Below are 23,712 nucleotides of genomic sequence, written 5' to 3' on the forward strand. Positions count from 1 at the left end.
ATTGAAATTCCATAATTTCCTATGATACATGGTTGTTGAATTTGTTGAAGGTTTGAGGAAAACTCGGAGCAGGTAGGTGGCACAACTGACAGAGCACTGGCTTGGAAGCAGGAAGATTCATCTTCTTGAATTCAAATCCAACCTCAGATACTTAGAAGGTGTGTGGGGGCAGCTAGGTGGCATAGTGGATAGAGCACTGGCCCTGAATTCAGGAGGACCTGAGTTCAAATCCAGTCTCAGACACAACACTTACTAGCTGTGTGACCCTAGGCAAGTCACTTAACCCCAATTGCCTCATACACAAAAAAAGGTGTGTGAACCTGGGCAAGTCGTTTATCCTTGTTTGCCTCAGTTTCCTCACCTGTAAAATGACCTGGAGAAGGAAATGGCAAACCACTCCAGTATCTTTGCCAAGAAAACCCCACATGGAATCACAGAGTTGAACACAACTGAAACAACCGAAAACCAAAACCTTTATACTATCTAGGGCTCCAAATGGATAGGCCTTTGTCACTGATACCTCAAGTAAAGCCTAAAAGTTAAAATGATCACTTCTCTTGATTGTGGAGCACCCAAGGTACTTTTCCTTGATGTCTTTTCTCTTTAGCATGCATGCTCTGGCTTCTACACCAACTGTATGTTTCAGTAGTTTTTAAGGTTAAGCCCATTTATGTTGAAATGAGCTAATGTTAAATGGGGAAGAAAGATAATGGACCTGGAGTCATAACTAGAGTGGAAGAGCCAGGGCATAACATGGTAAATTAAGAGACACTGAGTATGGAGAATACTGGCCGTGCTTGCAGTCCTTCGGCAGCATAGAAACCACCGAGCTTAGCATCTAATGGTGGCTATTTTATCCCAGAATAATTGGTAAACATAGGAAGCTAGTCAGATGGTGAGTTGGGATGGAGCCTCTCCCCTAACTTTGCTTCTCCCCACTACCTCATGGGGGCTGCCCCAGAACCAATAGCCTCAGGCACGTATCCCTGGATTTTCCCCTCCCAGAATGGCCTCATACTCCCAAGACTCCCACTGCTTGCCTAGGGGCAAACATTCCTAGTTATGGTTCTAATAGAATCACAATGATTTTCATGTAAATACAAGCAGTACACACCTAGACACAGGAACAACTGATCACTTCAGTCTGGGCACTGAAAAGGGGGAGCATCTTTAACCAAGTTAAAATTGATGTCCATCAATTGGGGAATGGCTAAACAAGTTGTGGTATATGAATGTAATGAAATATTATTGTGCTGTAAGAAACAATTAGCAGGTGGATTTCAGAAAAACCTGGAAAGACTTACATGAACTGATGTTGAGTAAAATGAGAAGAACCAGGAGAACATTGAACATAGTATCAATGATATTGTGTGATTATCAACTGTAATAGATTTGTCTCTTATCACCAATACAATGATCCATGATAATTCCAAAAGACTCATGATAGAAAATGTTCTCCACACCCAGAAAAAATAACCAGAACCAGGATGCAGATTGAACCATACTGTTTCTACCTTTTTTTTTCTTTTTTGAGTTTTCCCCCTTTTGTTCAGATTCTTCTTTCACAATATGACTAATGCAAAAATATGCTTAATGTGATTATACATATATAGCCTATATCAGATTGCTTTCTGTCTTGGGGAGGGGGAAGGGAAGGGAGGGAGGGAGAAAAATTTGTAACTAGAAATCTTATAAAAACAAATGTTAGGGGGCACCTAGGTGGCGTAGTGGATAAAGCACCGGCCCTGGATTCAGGAGTACCTGAGTTCAAATCTGACCTCAGACACTTGATACTTACTAGCTGTGTGACCCTGGGCAAGTCACTTAACCCCCATTGCCACGCGAAAACAAAAAACAAAAAACAAAACAAATGTTGAGGGAGCAGCTACGTGGCACAGTGGATAAAGCACTGGCCCTGGATTCAGGAGGACCTGAGTTCAAATGCAGCCTCAGACACTTGACACTTACTAGCTGTGTGACCCTGGGCAAGTCACTTAACCCTCATTGCCCCACCCCCAAAAAATGTTGAAAACTATCTTTACATGCAACTGGAGAGCAGAACAAAAAAATGTATTAGGGAGGGAGGAGAAAGAGGGAGGGCAGCTAGGTAGGAAGGAAGGAAGGAAGGAAGGAAGGAAGGAAGGAAGGAAGGAAGGGAGGGAGGGAGGGAGGGAGGGAGGAAGGAAGGAAGGAAGGAAGGAAGGAAGGAAGGAAGGAAGGAAGGGAGGAAGGAAAGAAGGGAGGGAGGGAGGAAGGAAGGAAGGGAAAAGAAATGAGGCTCATAAATAGAAGATAGACTGGGTTGACCCTGTTTTGGTGGGGAAAAGAAAGGATAATGAAAGTTTAATTTCTGCATACTTTGTCAAAGACAAGGAAATACAAGCCATATGGACAATCTCCCCAGAGACATTCTTGAAACACCTGTAACTACTCATGTGTCCCAAGGTTGGTGTGCAGAAAATAGTAAGAAGACCTGAGTACTAGTACCAGCTTTGTCATTCAATATTTATGTGACCTTGATAGAGGTCACCTCTTTTCTCTGGACCTGACTTTCCTCAAATGAACATAAGAATGTGTGCTTATGGGTCCTCACAGGTCTCCTACTAAGTTCATTCTTTCTTGCTTGCTTCCTTTCTCTCTCTCTCTCTCTCTCATATATATGTTTATATAAGATATACATATATACACCTATGTGTATATAAGATATACATATATACACATATGTGTATATATTATTTTATGTATCTCTCTATATACACATGTATGTATATATGTATATATGATATTACTATATACCAGATGTGTGTGTATATACAGAGAGAGAGAGAGAGAGAGAGGGTAGGCACAGGTAGGTGACTCAGTGAATAAAGTTGAGGGGTGTGGGTCTGGAGTCAAATCCAGCCTCACTAGCTGTGTGACCCTGGGGAAGTCATTTAACCTGTTTGCCTTAATCCACTGAGAAAGGAAATGGCAAACCACTTTCGTATCTTTGTCAAAAAAAAAACTTCATACAGAATCATAGAAAGTCAGACATGACCAAACAACAACATATCCATATCCACACACACACACACACACACACACACACACACACACACACATATATATATATAATATGCATATTATATATAATAAATGTGTGTATATACATATAATACTTTGAATTCCAAACTTCATTGAGGCTTCAGAAAAGAAAGGGGTGGGGGAAGCACTAGTGATGTCTTTAAAAATATCTTGCCTTTTCCTGTTGCTGCACACCATTTATTTCCTCTCTGGTCCTAGACAGACCAGTTTCTATTTGACTGATATTTCGTCCCTCTAGTACTGTGATATTTTTGCCAGATGAGTCATCCCCCACAATGGGGGAGGGGAGAAATATTGCTCTTTTAATTAGGTCCACAGAGATGGCAAGACAATCTGAGAGTCTCTATCAAAGCCCTGTTCATGCATCACTGCTATGATTTGTTTTTGTTTTTATTTGACTCCATTTAAGGAAGAACGTGTTAATGGGGACCTGTGGTACCAGAACCCCACAGCTTCAGTAACAGTCCTCTTAAGTTGTGCCATAAGAAGTGTATTTTTGTCCTCACTGTAATAAGAATGTCTTACATTTGCATAGTACTTTATTTCTAAGTGTGTTCATATACATTGTCTAATTTAAGCTTCAAAAATCCTATGAGGCAGACAAGGAGGGCATATGTCCTTATTCCCAGCCAGTTTGAGGAAACTGAAGTCTAAAGAGATTCAATGACTTGGCCAGAGTCACATGAGGAGCTTCCAAGATGAAGAAGGCCCTCAAGTTCTTGTCATACATGAACCAGTTCAAGGAACTAGGGACATTTCACCCAGATAGAAGACTTTGAGAGAAATGATAGCTATCTGAATATTTAAAGGGCTACCTTGTAGAAAAAGGATTAGGGGACAGGCAGCAGTAGTACTGGATCCAAGATGGTGGCCAGCATAGGCTGATTAGGGAGTGAGAAGAAATCTGCCAATGTGTAATGAAAAAATTCCAACACCTAGGTTGATCAAGTTAATTTATTGGCTTTGCATGGGTTTATTGTTCCTGGCAATCTTCCATGTGACAAAAGTACCTCCATAATTAAAATCAACTTCTTGCAGAGTCTCTATTCAAACCACCTAAAATTATATTTAAAACACAAATGTACCTCCTTTGGATTGATTAAAAAGGGCAGGTCTATCTACCAGTGCTAAAAATTGAAAGCTAGCAACCCAGATCAAGTCATACAGTCCCTTATAGGACCTATAAATGACCTCAAGCCAAAACACTCCTGGGGCAGCTAGGTGGCGCAGTGGATAGAGCACCGGCCCTGGAGTCAGGAGTACCTGAGTTCAAATCCGACCTCAGACACTTAACACTTACTAGCTGTGTGACCTTAGGCAAGTCACTTGACCCCAATTGCCTCACTAAAAAAAAAAAAATTCAAAACACTCCTTTCAGGATGACCCAGCTGAAGAATATTCTAATGACCATACCAATTTCTGTAAGAACACTCAAGAGTTCAAAGAAATATGAAAAAAGCAACTGGAAAACTAAAATCTTTCATGCTTAATTCCAATAAAGGGGACCAAGACCCTGGAGTTGCTCCTCCCAAATACCCTACACAACAGGACTCTATAGAAAGTTGACAGATTCCCAATGACCACTGTGTAGTGTTAAATTGTGGCAATTACTAAATTTCTATAGTTTTCTTAATCAAAAGCAATATAGGTAAACCCATTAAGAAAGAATTAAAACTTTAAGATGTTCTAATAAGAAAAGAAAGAAAGGAGAGTAGCCATATTCTACCAGGGGTCAGAGGGTAAAACTGGGATCATGTTTCAACTAAGTGAATGTTACAAAGAAGCAGATTTAAGCTTGATGTAAGGAGGGGAAAGCTGCCTAGCTATTAGAGTTATCAAAAAATGGGATGGCATGCCACAGGAGATAATCAATTTTTCCACTGAAGACTAGATGATCACCTGTTACGTATAATGTAAAAGAGATTTTATTTCAGACTAGCCTCCAAGGACCCTTCCAAACTGAGCATTTTCTGTCACCTCTATATTTAATGACAAAGCTGAAACATGGTAAGTCTTCTGACCATGGTGATCCCTTCCATCACACCTATATCTGGGTAGTCAAAGCATTTAAAGGAGTTCCAGCTGCTCATCTGACTCACATTTGTTTGTCTTTGAATAAATTATCCCCAATTCCTTTTCATAAGTAAGATATGCTGTTGTGAGGTATATAAAGTAATTTCTCCAGATAAGCGTATGGGGTGATGTTGCTAAGTCATAAAGGAAAACAAGCAAAGTCAGTTTTGTGATATTCTCATCACCTTTGAAAAGTTTTAAAGAAAAAGAAATGCTCCCTTGGGCCCTGATAACAGAATCACAAGACTGGTGAAAAAAAGGGGGGGAGTGGTTGGGGAGGAGGTTAGGACCACTAATAGAACTGTCACTGTTGGTACATGACAGTTGGGACCACTGATAGACGTTGAAACTCCTTACTTTGCAAGCCAATGTTGGGACACACACACACACACACACACACACACACTCGGAAACTTGACTAAATTTCAGAAACGTGGTCCATATATTTAACAAGCACTGGTTACACCATTAGAACATAAGCCCTACCTTGGTGTAGAGGCTCAATGTATAGCTTTTAGGCCTGTTAGTAGAGGACAAGCTAACTGATCAATTGGTTAATCAATAAATATATATTATGCACTATGTGCCAGGCACTGTTCTTATGTTGAGAATACAAAGAAAAAGCAAAATCAACCAATATTTATTAAGCACTTAATATGTACCTAGCACTGTTCTTGGTGCTGAGCATACAAAGAAAATGTTAACTCAGTTCCTGCTCTTAAGGAGCTTACATTCTAAAAGGGGGAGGGGAAGAATGTATATGAATAAGCGCATGCAAGGTACATACAAAGTGGATGCAAAAGTTACCTTAGAGAGGAAGACTGTTAATTAGGGGAACTGAAACAGGCTTCCTGAGAAAATGGCATTTGAGTTGAATCTTGAAGGAAGTCAAGAATACTAAAAGGCAGAAGTGAGGAGGGAGAGCCTCCCATGCATGGCAGACAGTGCAAAGCCATGGACAGACAGGAGATCATCAAAATGTTGGCTGCAGTGGGATGCATTTTGTGGTCACAGCAGCTCCCAAAGGTCATCTTCTAAGGCAAAGGGATTATGATCTGGATCGATGGAAGAAATAGCCACAGATATTTCAGACGAATTCGCAGATCCTTGAAGAATGAGTTCTGATGATTTTTCCAGAGCAGTTGACACTAAATTCTTCTTCTGCCTTAGAGTTCTTTTCTTTTACTTCTCTTCCCAATGATGAGAATCACTGAGGCTGTCAGGCTCTGTTTATATATACAAACTGGTTTGGCTATTTTTGCTAGATGGATCAGTTAATTCAGTTAAAAAGCCAATTAGATTCTGTCAACCCACCAGACTATTTTTGTCCGCAAGATGCAAGATCAGTTTGATGGTTATTTTTTTCTATTGAACTCAATTCAATTAAACAAACATTTCTTAAATACTTACGGCAGAGCAGAGATAATGGCCTATTGGAAAGTTCATGCTTCTGTTGTTGGTAAACATAGATCCTAGTCCCTGCTCCACCAATTACTATCTGCAGGATCTCTGACAAATCACTTCGTTTCTTTGGGCTTCACTTTCCTTATTTATAAAAGGAGTTGACTGGGCTAGATGATCAACTGTAAAACTATGAACTTAGGAAGTACAGCTAGGTCTCGGTTAGTGTAAACAATGACTCCTCTGAAGAGGTCACATATATCCAAATTCACACTGTTTGAAGTAATAATTTTGTAAAATATGGTAATCAAATAGGCAGCTCAAAATTGAATAGTTCCACCATTTCAGGGGATTTTTTTAAATTTACAAGACCCAGCTGTATTATAAAAAATATAAATAAAGTCTAGGTTAAATGGTCTCTCCCTTCAATGAGCTTATAAGTATAGGACAAGTATAAGTTACCATAATAGAAAATGATAGATGATTGCATGAGAGAGGCAAACCCAGCACTCACTGTGTGAGTCTCTGAGAGGAAAAGGACATTACAATTAAGGGGATTGGGGAAAGTTTTACAGAAGGGGTGATACTTGAGTTGAACATTAAAGGGTGGGTTAAAATTCTTTTCAAGGAATTCAACAGGTAGAGAATAGCAGGACAGGGATGAGGATGAGGACATTCTAGACACAGGGAACAACACAGACAAAAGCACAGAAGAAAATGGGGGTCTGGAATATAAAAGAGATTTCAAGTAACCCAGTTTAGATTAAGCCTAAAATATGGGAAGGGGAAGTAACATGAGAAAAGATTGGCAAGATAAGAAAATACTTAATTGCAGAGGCTGTTGAATGGGAGGCTGCTTTGAATTTTGTTCTATAGGCAGCAAGGAGCCATATCAGGGTTCTAAGCATAGGAGTATCAAAACTATTCTGTTTTTGTACCCCAAGTCTGACATAAAGCAGGTACTTAATAAATGCTTGCTGAATGACTGAATGACTGGATCTATGCATGAGAAAGAATATTCTGTAGTGAAATTAAGGATGGAATGGAGAAAAGTGAGAGTGGAACCAAGGAGATTTGTTATAGAACTATTATATTAGTCCCAGAAGGGTGGGAAAGAAGGCTTATACCAGGGTGGTATAGTCAGAATAGGGAGAAGGGAAGGGATGTGAAAGCTTTGTGGAAATAAAGTTGATGAGAAGTAGAAACTGATGGTACATGACAGTTGACTGCTTGCATCTTAGAGACCCAACCTATGAATTGTGTCTCCCTACTACTGAGAAAGAGTTATTTCTTTTAACTATTGAAAGAAGATGATAGGGAGAGTAGGAGATTAAAAAATAAAACGACATTTCTCAAAATATATTTTTTAAAAGTCAAGATCACTGGCAAGCTAACAGCCATTCCAATCTCCTGTGATATTTCCCTGGAGGTTCTGATGGAAAAGAGCCTAGCTGCACTGTACCCTATATTTCCTCTCCCACTCAAAATACACAGCCTTATACCTAGGCTCCTTCCTTTATTATAAGGAGGAATGTCATTTGCAAGTTTTTCATAAATACTGCTTATGCAGCTCAGTCCTGGCACTACTTTTCTTAAGACCACACTGACTCTTTGGGGTTCTCGCTTCTGAGCCCATGGCTATATCAGACACTGACTGATTACACTGGTAACCCTTATGGCTCACAGGATGCCAGGTGATTCACTAGCAAGAGTTCCTGTTCTCAAAATCCTTCTTTTTTCAGGGGTAGCAGGGAGAGAACAAACAGACCAATCTGATGCCAGTGGTGCATAAGGGACAAGTGGACAAACAGTTATAGTGGGAATACTGAAACCTACAGTGCTCAGTAGATGGTGATTTAAAAAAAAATTTAGAGTACACACACACACACACACATTCAGGGTATAAACATATATACAAGATACATGCTAGACTAGAAGACAGTTTTGGAGACATTCCCTTAGAGCCAGAAATAATAATTCAGTCACTTTGGGGATTCATTATTTGCACTAATCTGGACCTAGTTATATTACAAAGAAATGTAAAGTTTAGGCAAGATGGTCTCTAAAAGCAATAACTTCATCTCCTTATGAAAATAGATCTCAAGCAAGTACAGAAAGTCAGCTCTGACCTTTTCAGTGTGCAAGATAAGTATAGAATCCAAGTGAGCAACTCCAACACCAAACAAACACTATAACGTTACGCCAAAAGCCCAAATCTATTTGGCTAATTGCTGTCTTGGGCATGCCCCAAGTTATTACATAGACAGTGACAAACTTGAGAGCCTAAGAAAACGTGCCTGGCAGAATCTAGTGAAAAATCTGTCTTGACACCAATTTTGATGACTTGTTTGCATGCTAGGTGTGATCAAATGAGAAGCGGCAGAAACATTCTAGAATGATTTTCCCATCCATGTCAGGAATCACCTTTTTGACATAATCATGCTTAAAAAAAAAGTCTTTCCTTGAGGGAAGAATCTCTATCTAGAAGGCAGTCAGGCTGATCTTACAAGCAAATCGAAGTCTGTCACCAGCAAGCTTTTGCCAAGAACAGCAGTCATCTAGAATCTGTGAAAAGCAGTGTCAGCAGAGCTTTGGGGGAAGTCATACACCCATCCCACTTGCTTTCCACCCTCCCAGACACCCGCCCTCTCTGGTCGGTACCTTCTGTGTGGCAGCTGGAAGAGAGGATGGTGTTCGGAGGTCGGAAGATGTAAGGCAGGTAACGAGAAAAGCATTTCATCTTCCAGAAAAAAAAATAATTCTAAATCAAAAACCAGTTTCCTGAATCCATGAGGATTCTTTTGGCTTTCCAGGCAGGCTACATCACCGATAGGTTTATGTAGGATCTCTCCCAGATCTGCAAAGCCAGGAAGCCTGAGGAAGAACTGGCAGTGGACCCCATTTTGCCATCAGCACCAGGAAGAGCTGCTTACATTTCTGCATGCAGCTCAAACTCAGAAGCCCCCAAGCAAGCCAGGATATAAGCACTTCATTGGCTGGAGCTCATCAGAGCAGGATTTGCTGAGTAAGTCAGTCCTGCCTGTAAACACACACTGAACAACACTGTCCAAATCAGCTTCCACCTTTTTCCTTCTCCTGGTCAGTTTCTCTTTCTGAAATAGAAATCCAGCAGGATACGGGAGCACTGAGGATAAATGACCATCTCTTATTCAGCTAGAAGATCAGATGAAACAAAGGCAGCACAGAGCCCTGCTCCGGGGAGAGACTGCTGCTAAGAGGAGTCGCCCTGTCATGCCAGGGATCTCAGGAATATTAAAGTACTGTGCAATGAAATGGGTCTCTGTCCCTGCTTAATCTAGATCTGATTCTTTCTTCTTGTTCTTGTTCTTCTTCTTTTTAATACCAAAAGCAGAACAAAGGGGCCATTTATCACTTAGGTGAACCAGAACATAACAGGGTTGAGGAATCAGTGACAGGGGACTAACACTGACAGATTTTGTGTTCCACAACTGTGTGGTTGCTTTTTTTTCCCTCCTGCCAGCACTCACACAAGAGCAGTAACTTCAGCTCAGAGTGGGTTGCTGTTCAAATTTAAAGTCACAGTACAAGAATAGTAGAGTCTGAATTCAAATGAGTTGTCTTCTTCCCCACACATGCAGGGATCTTCATGTAGGTGAAAGGATTGGGGTTAGATCAGTCATGGAACAATATATTCCTCTATGAAAATATGACTGGAGGCTGGGATAAAAGGAGACAATGCCCACTGTGTTATAGTTTCGTGAAAATTTTTGGCCATAGCAACTGCCAAAGTCCATCTACTAAGACATAGAGGGATTGCTCTCTTCATCCCTGGAGGTAGAGTACTCACACTGACCAAATCAGAACAAGGCAAATTGATGGAGCCCCCTTGACTGAAGACAAAATAATGGGGTTGGAAACATTATGCCAAAGCAAACGTGGAGCTTCCCTTGTGCCTAAGCCAGGACTGGTTAGAGATGGCCACTACTGCTGAAGACAGTGATACACATGGAACCAATGGGGAACTATCCAACTGAAGCTCATTTGGTAAGGGGGAAGGTGGAATAGATAAAGGGTGGGATGGGCTTCTCAAGCCAAAACATAAAACTAGCCTATTAGACATTAAATGATCTTGTCATTTCATAAAACTCTGCTTGTTCTCTGAGTTTTATTTTATTTGGGGTTTTTTTGCAGGGCAATGAGGGTTAAGTGACTTGCCCAGGGTCACACAGCTATAAGTGTCAAGTGTCTCAGGTCAGATTTGAACCCAGGTCCTCCTGAACCCAGGGCCAGTGCTTTATCCACTGTGCCATCTAGCTGCCCTTGTTCTCTGAATTTTGAACCATCTTCCCCACTCCAGGCCACATCCCTTCCTCTGCCTCATGAAATATATGCTCCTCTGTTATTGACTCATGTTTCTGATCCCAACCTATGTCCTGTCTCCAGCCCTTCTGCTTAGCAGCCCTGACCCTAAGCCTGGCAGGGTGGGGAAGAACATCACAGGATGTTCTTTTTCTTCTTTTTTTGCGGGGCAATGAGGGTTAAGTGACTTGCTCAGGGTCACACAGCTAGTCAGTGTCAAGTGTCTGAGGCCAGATTTTAACTCAGGTCCTCCTGAATCCAGGGCCAGTGCTCTATCCACTGCACCACCCAGCTGCCCCCAGGATGTTATTTTTCTAACTGTAATCAATCTCATTATCAACTGTCTCATCCTTCATATGAGAAGAGAAGATGGAAATGCTCTTCATCCTTCTATATAGAGATAGAGAAAATAAAACTCTCCCAAGTCATATGTGACAAATGTCCATGGCAAATCTTAAGTACCAACAAAACAACCCTCCAAAGAGTATGAGTTTTAGAAGACTCCATATGAATATGCTTTAAAGAAATCCATAAGAACCATTTTCAAATTTTTATGACTTTCAGGTTTTTAAAAAAATTAATTTATCCCTGGTGAATAAACTAGATTACATCAGAGAGTAGGTCACCATTGTTCCAGCTCCTTGCTTTGCTGCTCACCCTCACCTTCAAGTTGTGTTTGAATGATGTCAAACAACCAGTTGATTCAAGCAATTTAGTGAAGCAACAAATCAATTCAGTGGGAAAAATAATCTATCACATGACCAATATCCCCTGAAGATAGAGACTCAGCCATGGGAACTGAATTGCTGGTTCATTCTAATGAGACAGAGGCATCTGGAGGGCTATTACTAGAGTGGAGGGATGCATATACTATGAACTTCAACTTCCTTTGTCTGGATGATCTGGATTGGCTGCATGGACAATCTCAAATTCATTGAAGAAAAACATGTATACTTATATTTTCTTCTTAATAAATTCAGAACACAAACCCTAATTTTAGCAACAAACACATGTTAAATACCCACTATCTTCAGACAGAGATAAAAATAGGAATTTTTGTTCCAAGGTGAAGTACCTCAAACCATGCCTGGGGCAAGCAGTATGCTGGTAGGCCATAGGGATGACAAGGGAGATGGGAAGGACAGAGTAGGCACTTGCTGTAGCTTGTCATAATGCATCTTCTTATTTTAATTATCCTTGCTAATCTCTGTTGTTGCTATACCTCTATGTCAGTGCTCTCTAAATTTAGTACCCTGCAACAAGGTGCAGATCACCAGCCCTAAGTTCCAGACCTATGTGAAGAACATACATAAAAAGTTTCAATAAAATGTCATCCTTGTTGTCATAGTCTAGTAGGAAACTGAAACTGCAACATATAAATATAATACAAACTATAACATGATTAACACATTAGAATCATAAAACAAAGTATTTCATGAGCTGAGAAAATAAAATGGTGGCTGAACCAAGTTGGATTAGACAAGATCAGACCCCAGTAATTAGTGAACAATTCTGTGTTTGCCATCAAACCTTCGTCACCAAATCAGACTATAGCAACCTGCTTTCTGTTACTTCTTTGTCCAATTATTTAGAATCACAGAATTTATAGTTAGAAGAAACCACCTTCTTCAACCCTTCTTATTATACATATGGGAAACCTTACATCCAGAAGCATTAAGTGACTTGCCCTGGTTCACCCAGATAATAAGGAGGAGGATTAGTATTCAAGCCTCATTCCTTTTGCTTCACACTCAGTACCCTACAGTGCCATACTCCCTGGGCTCTCTCCTCTCAACTTTTAATGCTTATTGTCTGGACAATGCATTTGAGCACTTCTTCACCTCTTGTCTAATATTCTCAGTTAACTATTTCATGTATGCACATGTTATCTTCCCAATAAAAAAAGTTCTCAGAGGGCAAGGCAGTCAAAAATATCTTAACTTAATGAATAACTTAATAACTTAATGAATAACTTAAGTCTCAATTTCCTCCTCTGTAAAATGATGGTGTTTAGTTGATCTCTACAGTACTTTCTAGTTACAAAATTCATTGAGCTTCTATGAATGAATCTTCAGTGATGCCTTATTGCTATAGACTTTTTCTTATAATCTAGCTAAGACTGTTACCTCAACATGAAACAAAAAGCCAAACATAGCCTATATCTAGCTCCTAGGAGAATCACTTCTAGAATACCCAGTTTTAACCCTGCCCTCACCTAAAAAAATCTCTTTATATCCCAAAGGAGGGCTGTAAGCACCTTAGAGCATGTGGGATGAGTGCTCCTTGTGAAGCATCATAGGACCCAGGTAGAATTTTTTCTATCACCCCCTTCAGTGCCAAAAGTTATTTGCAATGTGATGAGGGAGACTTTGTTTTGTTGTTTATCCTTCATTCTCTCTTTTTTTTTTTTTTAAGTGAGGCAATTGGGGTTAAGTGACTTGCCCAGGGTCACATAGCTAATAAGTGTTAAGTGTCTGAGGCCGGATTTGAACTCAGGTACTCCTGACTCCAGGGCCAGTGCTCTATCCACTGCACCACCTAGCTGCCCCTCCTTCATTCTCAAAGAAGACCATGACATCAGGGCGATGTCCTGACTTGCACTAAATTGGATTTAAGTGAAGGAGGGCTGTGCAAGGTCATGAACGTCACTCTTTCCAGAGCCATCTGGGTCCAGTGGTAAGATATATACCAGGATGACTGGAGATGGTCCCAGATGTTTAAGGCAACTGGGGTTAAGTGGCTTGCCCAGGGTCACACAGCTAGTAAGTGCCTGAGGTGAGATTTGAACTCAGGTCCTCCCAACTTCAGGACCAGTGCTCTATCCACTGTGCCACCTAGCTGCCCTGAGGGAGACTTTAAGAAAAAATGTCAGCAATTCCAATTTCTAGAAGATTCCCCTGGTCCCCTAGTCATGATGACCTTGATGCTTCTCTCAGAGTTACTTAGCATTTTGCTTGCACCTCTCTGAATGTATCTATCAGTGAGATTGCAACATGTCAAATGTATTTGGAGTCAGTGCTCTTCAATCAACCAACCATAAAAAAATAAGCATTTATTAAGTGCCTCCCACGTGCCAGAGACTAGAGATACAAATATAAAGAATGAAACATTTCTTATTCTCAATGATCTTCCATTCTAATGGGGAAAACATAAGGTCCGTATTTAAGTATATACAGAACAAATGTAAGGAGAATAAATACAAATGAAAAGGTAGTTAATTGGTTAGGGAGGGCATGGGGCAGGTAGGTGGAGCAGCAGATAGAGCACCAGGTATAGAGTCAGGAAGACCTGAGCTCAAATTTGGCCTCAGATACTTACTACCTGTGTGACCCTGGACAAGTCACTTAGATCTGTTGGCCTCAGTTTCCTCATCTGAAAAATGATCTAGAGAAGGAAATGACAAACCATTGCTGTATCTTTGCCAAGAAAACCCCAAATGAAGAGTTGATCATAACCGAAAGGACTGAATAACAACAAGAGGGGGGTGGCTAGCCACTAAGGGATTAGTAAAAGCTTCATAAAAAAGGTGCTACTTCAACTACATCTTGAAGGAAGAGGAAGATTCCATGAGGTGGAGGTAAGGAGAGAGTTACTTCAAACATGGAGGATGTCCCCTTCAAAGGCAAAGAGATGGAGATAGAGAACCACATATGAGGAACAGAGAAAAGGCCAGTTTGAGGGTATCTCAGAGCATGGGAAAGGGAGTAATACAGAATGAGGACAGAAAAGTAGATTAAATTAAGTTTAATCTTAAGACATTTAAAATCTAAGCAAAGAAGATGATATTTTATCCTGTGACAATAGGGACCTACTGGAGTTTGAAAACAGGAGTGATATGGGCATACCTACATTTAAGGAAAATTACTTTGGTGACCCGGTGTAGGGTAGATTGTAACAGGGGAAGACTTGAAGCAGGGACACCAGTTAGGAGGCTGCTGCAATAGACTAAGTGAGAGGTGATGAGGTCCCCTACTAAGGTGATTGCTAACTGAGTAGAGAGAAGAAATCATATGTGAGAGATGGGGTAGAAGTATAAACAGTAAGATGTGACAACTGATTAGATATATGGGATAAGGGAGGATGAGGAGTCAATGATAATGCCAAGGTTACAAACCTGGGCACTAAAAGAATCTTGGTGCCTTTGACACTAATAAGGAAACTTGGGAGTTGGCTGAATTAAGAGGAAAAGGACATGTTGAATCATTTCTGGCAATGGTCATCAGGATTACTGGTGGACTTTCCACACCATTGTTCACCAGAAAGAAAGAAAAAAAAGAGATGAAAAAAAAGGCAGGAAGTCTTTACTTTTCTGTTTACCATGTATAGAAAGATAGTGAGAGGAAGATACCACAGGAGATCTGTGTCATGAACCTCTACCTACTATATCCATTCTGTCATGTCACATGTGCTAGATTTTGGGCCTACTTAGTTCTCACCTCCTGAAAATTGGAGGCAATAGCATACATTCCACATTTCAGCCTCTGCCATGTATGAGTAGAAGTTATGTCTTTTTTTTTCAAGTAAGGAATCAGTTTTGAGTTAAAGGGATTTTGCCTTATTCATAACAGGTACCTATTCTCTCAATTGAGTCAACATGATCCATTGGGGCCCATAATATTCTGAGTGGATGAAAGTGGAAAATGAAGTAATTTATTATTCTCACTATTCCAAGCACCTAGATGCTAACTTGATGTCAGCTGATAATTTGATATTGCCAAGGATGACCAAGCAGGCAGACTCCTAATATATCATGGTGTGTGTAATGTGTGTGTGTGTGTGTGATAACTTTTTTTCATATGTTTTACTCCCGTTCTACACACTGACTAGACTCTAAGGTCTATGGGTAAAAACCTGAGATACAAAAAGGGAATAATAATATAACCAACTACACAGTGAAGATGTATATAAAATCACTTTGCAAATCTCAACATGCTACTGTATAAATGTAAGCAAACTGTTGTTATGAGCTATATTTTGCATCTGCCCTAGTGTCTAACAGAGTGCTCTGAACACAGCAGGTGTTTAAGAATGTCTATTGAATGCATTGCTGTTGCAGATACTCCCCTGTCCACCACAATCTGGAGCTCAGTAGGGTCAAGTTGGACTTCAGGATTACTGAAGCAGCAGCAGACAATTGGCATCTTCAGCAGGGGACCTTCTTCTTGGCTTGAGTTAACAGAAAGAAGAAGGAAGTGAAAGAGGGTTCTCATTATTTTTTTTACTTTTTGTTTTGCTCTTTTCACTGGCTGATCAAATTCTCAATCAGCATCCTATACCTTAGCAACAATATAAGAACCTACTAAAGTCATCGCTGGGTGGCCAGATGCAGATCAACAGCTTGCCCCTTGTAAAGAAAGATAATGAAAGGTCTTCTTTTCTTTGGGCAACTAGGTGATACACAGGATAGAGTGATGGACCTGAAATCAGTACAAGACCTGAGTTCAAATTTTACCTCAGACACTTACTAATCATGCGACACAAGGTAATTTGTTTAACTTCTCTATGTCTCACTTTCCCCATCTGTCCAGTGAGGGGATTGGACTTAATATCCTCTCTCTTCTCCATCTAAGTTTATGATCCTACCTTCATCTTTTCATGTGCCCCATAGCTATTTCTGGAACTCTTATTAGTACAAAATTACTGCATACAAGGTCCCTTTGCAACTACCCTGTCACAAAGTGAAATGACTATTTTTAGTCTTAACCAGCTGTCCTATGTCCATTCCAATTGCTGAACAGGCAAAGAACAGAAAACAAACTGAATAACAAACTCTGTAGACTTTATGGGAACTTTCTGTTGTTCAGTCATTCAGGCATGTCCGACTCTTTGTGACCCCATGGACTACAGCACTCCAGGCCCTTCTCTCCTCCATGTCTCTCAAAGTCTGTCTAAGCTCATGTTTGTTCATTTCCATGACACAAGATCTGACCCTTATACCTTAACTTTCAACACATGAAAGGTCGTGCAGAGCAGACACCTACAGTATATTTTCTTGATACACATTCTAAAACATTTTAGGGATATCTTGACTCCTTGGTTACAATTTGAGAATAAGAAATAAAAAAGACTAAAAGACTTAGGGCCTAGAAAGCTCACACCTCTCTGATCATTAGTATTTTCTTCAAGAAGAGTCAGAAAGCTATAGCCCACAAAGAAAAAAATGACTATCATAACAGCACACTCAGTTAACAAGAATTTTATATGCTTACTATATTCTAGGCACAATACTAAGTGTTGGGGATACAAAAAGAGGCAAGAACACAGTGGAAATAATTTCTAAATCAGCTTTCTGTATCTAGGTAGACCATCGACTATTTAGAACAAGGATTAAAATCGACACCAAAATAAATGGAGAAAGATGAAAAAACTTTATATAATGACAATAACTCAAACCTGACATATTCAAATAAACTTTGTAGATTGAAAATTGGCAACAGGATAAAGACTGATTTGAATTATCACTATTTCCTATAAAAGTATATGAGGGAAGTCATGTAGTAAAGGAGAAAGAATGCTGTTTCCAGAATCTTTGGGCCTGTGTTCACATCCCTTCTGATACTTACTGTGTGACCTTGGGCAAATCGTTTAATCTCCCTGATTCTCAGTTTCCTCCTCTACAAAATGAGGGAATTGGACTAGGCAGCCTCTGAGGTCCCTTTGAGCTCTTAGATTTATGATCCTATGATAAAAAGCAATTGCCACAATTCAGAGGTCAAAAGGACCCAGAAACAGCATGAACCAGCAAACCTTGTTTCTAACTTGTCAAGTCATGGCAAACAAGAGCAACATCAGTAAAGAATTCACATCCATTCACAAAACATTAGAAAAAGGTTATGAAAAGTGTCACCTCACAAAGCAGGTAAGAATAGTAAAGAAGGGGGAAAACTGGTCTTCAGAAAACTTGACATGAGACCCAGTGATCCCAGAACATTCCAAGAACATTTGGGGGGGGGGGCGGTAATGGAGAATAACAAATAGGAAAAAAATGAAACAGATTTTCTGGGATTTCTATAATGATGTATTTCTTTCTGATGACAGTGAAGTTAAGACATTGGGATGCTAACGTCTCAACCCCCAATATTCTAGATAAGGAATTTAGAAAGATGAAATTAGGATGAGCATCTGCACTATATCAAGTACAGACCAAGGGAAGGCTATTCTAGAAGCAATGTAAATTTTTTAACATAGGAAAACTGGTTTTTAATATATCTGAAAAAAGGGGATAAACCTGAATAATTAGAAAAAACCCATAAATAATATTACTACCAAAAAAGATAATGAAGAAGACATCAGTAACTAGTGACTCACATGCCTACTTTTTCATCTCTATAAGATATTTCTGGAAGTGATCTATATATGTGTAGATCAGTAATGTATAAGTGTCCTTGATGAAAATAAGGAAAGGCTTTGATAAACAATGTCCTATAGCAGATCATATCTTAAATGATATAATCAATTAAAGGTATAGTGAATGCTACTGTATTTATCATCTGTGATTTTTTAAGTGTCTGAATTGGCAAAGGAAAAGTCAGCTTTAATGACTGTCTTTCAATAAAGTGTCTCCCATGAACACATGAAAATCATATTTGATTCTTCATACATGCAACCACAAATAACTGTTCAATAATTCTCTGATTATTAACATTAAGGGAGGCATTAAACAGGTACATTGGATAGAGAGAGGGAAAATTGAGTTCAAATGTGACATCATATACTTACTAGCTCTGTGACCTTGGGCAAGTCACTTAACCTCTGTTTGGTTCAGTTTCCTCAACTCTAAAATGGGTATTATAATTATAGCACTTTTCTCCCAGGGTTATTGTGAGGATCATATGAGAAAATATTTTTTAAATGCTTAGCACAGTACCTGACACATAGTAGGTGCATAATAAATATTTACTTCCTTCCATCCTTTCAAAAAATGTTCATTACTTTAATGGAGTATGCCCTAAACAATACAAAATGAAGGAGAATCCCTAAAAATGATGATGCTGAAATATTTTTACAATATTGTGTTGACTGTATCAAGCATCAGAGTACTATAGGGCTTCCTAAATGAAACCTACCATCATTCAAAAGAGATTAATCTAACAATCCACACAAGAAAAAACAATAGCAGTGCAGACAATAACCTGCAGCTCAATTCTTTGAGTAAATGTACCAGTACAGAAATCATTTTGGACTAATGTAGCATATGTTCCATGAACTGGACCCAAAACTGAATGGGAGGAAGAGACTGGGCTTAAGTGTACTTGGGAATCTATATGGTATTTTCAATAATCCCAAATTGTTTCCTAAAACAAAAAAAAATCCATATTTTAAACACACAATAACTTTTTAGAGATGTTATATGACTGTAAATCATGGACATTAAAATCTTCAAAGAATGGGGGCAGCTAGGTGGCGCAGTGGATAGAGCACCAGTCCTGGAGTCAGGAGTACCTGAGTTCAAATCCGGCCTCAGACACTTAACACTTACTAGCTGTGTGACCCTGGGCAAGTCACTTAACCCCCAATTGCCTCACTAAAAAAAAAAAAAATCTTCAAAGAATTAAAAAACATGACTGGGGGGCAGCTAGGTGGCACAATGGATAAGGCACTAGCCTTGGATTCAGGAGGACCTGAGTTCAAACCCAACCTCAGACACTTACTAGCTGTGTGACCCTGGGCAAGTCACTTAAACCCCATTGCCCTGCAAAAACAAACAAACAAACAAACAAAAAAAAAAAACAAAACATGACTGACCCAAAAAGCAATAGGTAGGCAGAAATAGAAATTTGTATAAAAAGTGTCAAAAAATACTTTGATAATCACAAAATCTCAGTTATAAGAAAGCTTAGAGGCTATCTAGATCAGTCTGTACTTAGACAATGCTCCCTTTTAAAGCACAACTGAGGACCTTCCTTAAGGAAGATCCACTACCTCCCCAGGCAACTCATTCTACTTTTGACTAGGTCTAATATTTATGAAGTTTTTCCTTAAATCAAGCCCAAATTTACTTTGTTGCAATGTCTGCCTATTGCTGATAGATTTATGTTATGGCATCAAGAAAAACAAGTCTAATCATTTATCAAGCCTGTCCGAGATTAATGGACCAGTCCTGTGAGCCATCAATAAAATTGCATATCATAGACTGGGCAAAAGACATTCTTTATACACTTGGCTTTTTTTTCCTTTGTATGTTAGAGGGCATAATAATGAAATATGAGGCAAAATAATGAAATATGCAAAAAAGAGCATCTGAAAGACTTCAACATTCATATGGTATCTATTTTCTTTCTTTTTTCTTTTTTTTTTGGGGGGGGTGTGGGGCAATGAGGGTTAAGTAACTTGCCCAGGGTCATACACCTAGTAAGTGTCAAGTGTCTGAGGCCGGATTTGAACTCAGGTCCTCTTGAATCCAGGGCCGGTGCTTTATCCACTGTGCCACCTAGCTGCCCTGGTATCTATTTTCTATTTGGACTCTGTGTTAGACAGTCACATTCACCTTTGGTAAGCATATGTATCCCTGTTTTATTTCTTGCTTTATATTAATAGTAAAAGGGGTTAATGAACCAAAATATGTCTATTATGGGTTACAAAGAATATTGAATGATTTTGACTTAATCATGGGATGCAATCTGTTGAAGGACAGCCTTCAACATGATGTTTTGCTCTACAGAGTTAAATTTTTTATAGTTAACAAATAATAGGTACGAAATCTCATTCTCTACAAATTTACTTCAGTTGGGCATCAGGAGAAATATTGTTTGCTGTAGAATATTATTTATGAAACTTGGCTATAACCTTCCTTTACCATTATCAAGGATGCCCTCAATGTGTGTATAGAATATTCTCATATAAGTTTTTTAAAGGCAAGAAAGTAGGCATAAAGGTCTATGGTTAGAAGCAGGATGATACAATAGAAAGAGATTGACTTTGGAGTCAAAAGACCCAGGTTCAAATTCTAGTTCTGAAACTTTTATTTTATAAGTAAAATATATTGTGTGTAAGATAAAACATTTTCTTTTCTTTTTTTGTGAGGCAATTGGGGTTAAGTGACTTGCCCAGGGTCACACAGCCAGTAAGTGTTAAGTGTCTGAGGCCAGATTTGAACTCAGGTACTCCTGACTCCAGGGCCGGTGCTCTATCCACTGTGCCATCTAGCTGCCCCAAAATAAAACATTTTCAATAAAATATGCTGTGTGACTTTGAGCAGGCAGTTTTACTTTTCTGAACCTCAGTTTTTTTATCAGAAAAAATGAGAAAGCTGGAGTAGATTATAACCTCTACAATTCCTTTCAATCCTAAATCTTAAACGTTCTTGGTCATCTTTTTTTTTTTTCAGTAATAACAAGGTTGGGGTTTTTCCCCAAGCATTTGGCATACTTTTCCCAAGCACTTTTCAGAGATCTTTAGTATTGCTCCTTCATTGCCCTTAAAATTGTGTTATCTCCTTTCTAGAATTTTTCTCTCTGTATTTCATCTAGTACAGTTGCTCTTCCCATATTTGTTTTCTTTAGGACCATTTATTCTTCCTCATGCATCAAATTTAAAAACATTATATTAACATTCTCCATCCCTGCTTCCAATGTAATGGACAGAGAAAAGAGATTAATGAAGAAAATAGTTTGTTACAGGAATTTGTACAGATTTTTCCCATTTTACACTTGCTTGTCCATTCACTTTCATCCTTAAATTCCATAGGCATGATCTGGCTTGGTCTCCACCCAAACTTTCAATAAATTTTTTCTTAACTATTTCTTGTTTTTTTTTTATGAGCAATAATGTTCATAATCTTCCACCATCCTTCTCCATGAGACTGTACAAGTGAATTTTCATTCTGAACTAGCATTGCCCTTTGGCTGCCATATTTTTCATCTTGGAAAAAAAAAGTATTTTCTGTCTAAGACAGTTTCTAGTCTTTTTAGATCTTCTCATAGTGATGGTTGATTTACATCAGTTAAATACCCTTCGGAAATGGTGATGGTCTGAGTCCATCTGTCTTCTTTTATCTATTTCCTCTTTTCAAGATCAACAGCCTATTAAAATATGTTAGATTAGAGTTCCCTCAATTGTGCAACTGAGCTTTTCATTATTTTTCCTAATTTTAGCTGTTGTTCTTACAAAATGATGTCCTGACTATATGAAAACAGCTGATTCAGAAATAGCCTGTTGTTCCCAATTATCTAAAATACAATAAAAACATTTTTGTAATAGAATTAGGTACATGCCCTGTCCGGTACCTCCCAATTTTGTTCTTGAACAAAGTATGCATGATATGTGGAAATGAAATTACTGGGCTACAAATTGTGTTGCCTTCTCTCATTTCATGTTTTCTGATCTATTTTTAGCCATCCTTCTCTATACCCACTTTTGCACTGAAGTCACTGAGTATTAAGCTATATGTTAATTTAATTTGCAGGGTAGAGTCCTCTGAAAAGGAAACTGGGAAGATGGCAAAGATCAGTTTCATCTGTCACAATTTCTCTTTAGCTTATTCCTGTAAAAAACCTTCTAAAGCCCGGTACAGGTTCCCTGAACAGCCTCTTCAAGCCCCAATTTCCTTTGTTCTTGCTATCAAGTGAAGAGAGGCAGTTCATTGGGTGTTTCTTAGGTATTCTTCTGTGGACTGGACTGAGCTGTGTTTCCTGTTTGGAGAGACCTCTAGGGATCTCAAAGGCCATCAGCTGGATTCAAAGCAACCACATAAGATGTCCATGACATGCACATAAGTGGGATGGAAGTCTCACATGACCTCTTGAGTCCATTCAGCTGCTCTAACTTATGAGAAATTCTATATTTCATTTGTATCTATGTATGTATGTGTATGTGTATATGTATGTACCATATATGCATTGTGTATACATGTATACTATATAGACATATATACATATACAAATATATAAGTTGTTGATCAGTCATTTCAGTCTGACTCTTCTGGACCCCATTTGGAGTTTTTTTGGCAAAGATACTGGCATGGTTTGCCATTTCATTCTCCAAATCATTTTACAGATGAAGGAACTGGGGCAAATAGGGTTAAGTAACTTGCCCTTGGTCACACAGCTAGAAAATGTCTGAGGCTGGATTTGAACTCAGGAACATGAGTCTTCCTGACTTCAGGTCTGGCACTCTATCCTCTGTGCCACCTAGGCAGACCACACACCATACACACACAGACAGACAGACACATACATACATACACATACATACATGCACATACATTGTATATGTTTGTGATATATACATATGCCTGAATAACATATATATACATGCACATATTATATTATATCTACATACTTATAGATATAATATAGATATATGAATGTTTTATATATCTATAATGTCTGAGACCCTGGGCAAGTCATTTAACTTTTCTAGACCTTAGTTGAGAGAACAAGACAGAGACAAAATATACACCATGCATATATGTACATATACATGCAAGTGTATATACACATGTTTGTGCACATGTATGTGTATGTGTTTGTGTCTATATATACAAACCCAAATATATACCCCATACATAGACAATTTTTAGAATAATGGATATAGGTGCTACTCCAGGTGCAGATCACATATTAGTTAGTGGCACAGCCAGAATTTGAATTGAGCTCCTCTGACTCCAAAAACAACCTTCTTTTCACTATAACACACTAGCTCTTCTGTTCTTTCATTCAAACAATTCTCTTCTGCAAACTATGGAAATGTTAAAATAAACCGAAGGTATAAATTTACATGTGGTGTTGTGATGCTAAAAGTATCTAAAACTCATAGATAAGGATTATTTTTGAATGTTGGGTGTCTCTTTGGCCTCTAGAAAAGAGAGATCTT

At 39.0% G+C, this 23,712-nt stretch overlaps 1 protein-coding gene across 4 annotated transcripts in view; it reads right to left on the minus strand.

Moving 5' to 3' along the window:
* Positions 1-23,712, minus strand: part of PPP2R2B (protein phosphatase 2 regulatory subunit Bbeta) — a 511,290-nt gene that overhangs the window by 460,955 nt on the left and 26,623 nt on the right. Inside the window, exon 1 of one of the 4 annotated variants that reach the window (XM_043984084.1) lies at positions 9,220-10,008. The exons of 2 other annotated variants lie outside the window; for them this stretch is intronic. In XM_043984084.1, the coding sequence (XP_043840019.1) occupies positions 9,220-9,298 (79 nt within the window). In that variant the 5' untranslated portion in view covers positions 9,299-10,008. Of the gene's footprint in view, positions 1-9,219; positions 10,009-23,712 lie in introns of those variants that run through there. One more of the 4 variants, XM_043984087.1, reaches the window with a different exon arrangement.

The sequence above is a fragment of the Dromiciops gliroides genome, chromosome 2 (genome assembly GCF_019393635.1).
Source record: "Dromiciops gliroides isolate mDroGli1 chromosome 2, mDroGli1.pri, whole genome shotgun sequence".
In the NCBI taxonomy this organism is placed as follows: Eukaryota; Metazoa; Chordata; class Mammalia; order Microbiotheria; family Microbiotheriidae; genus Dromiciops; species Dromiciops gliroides.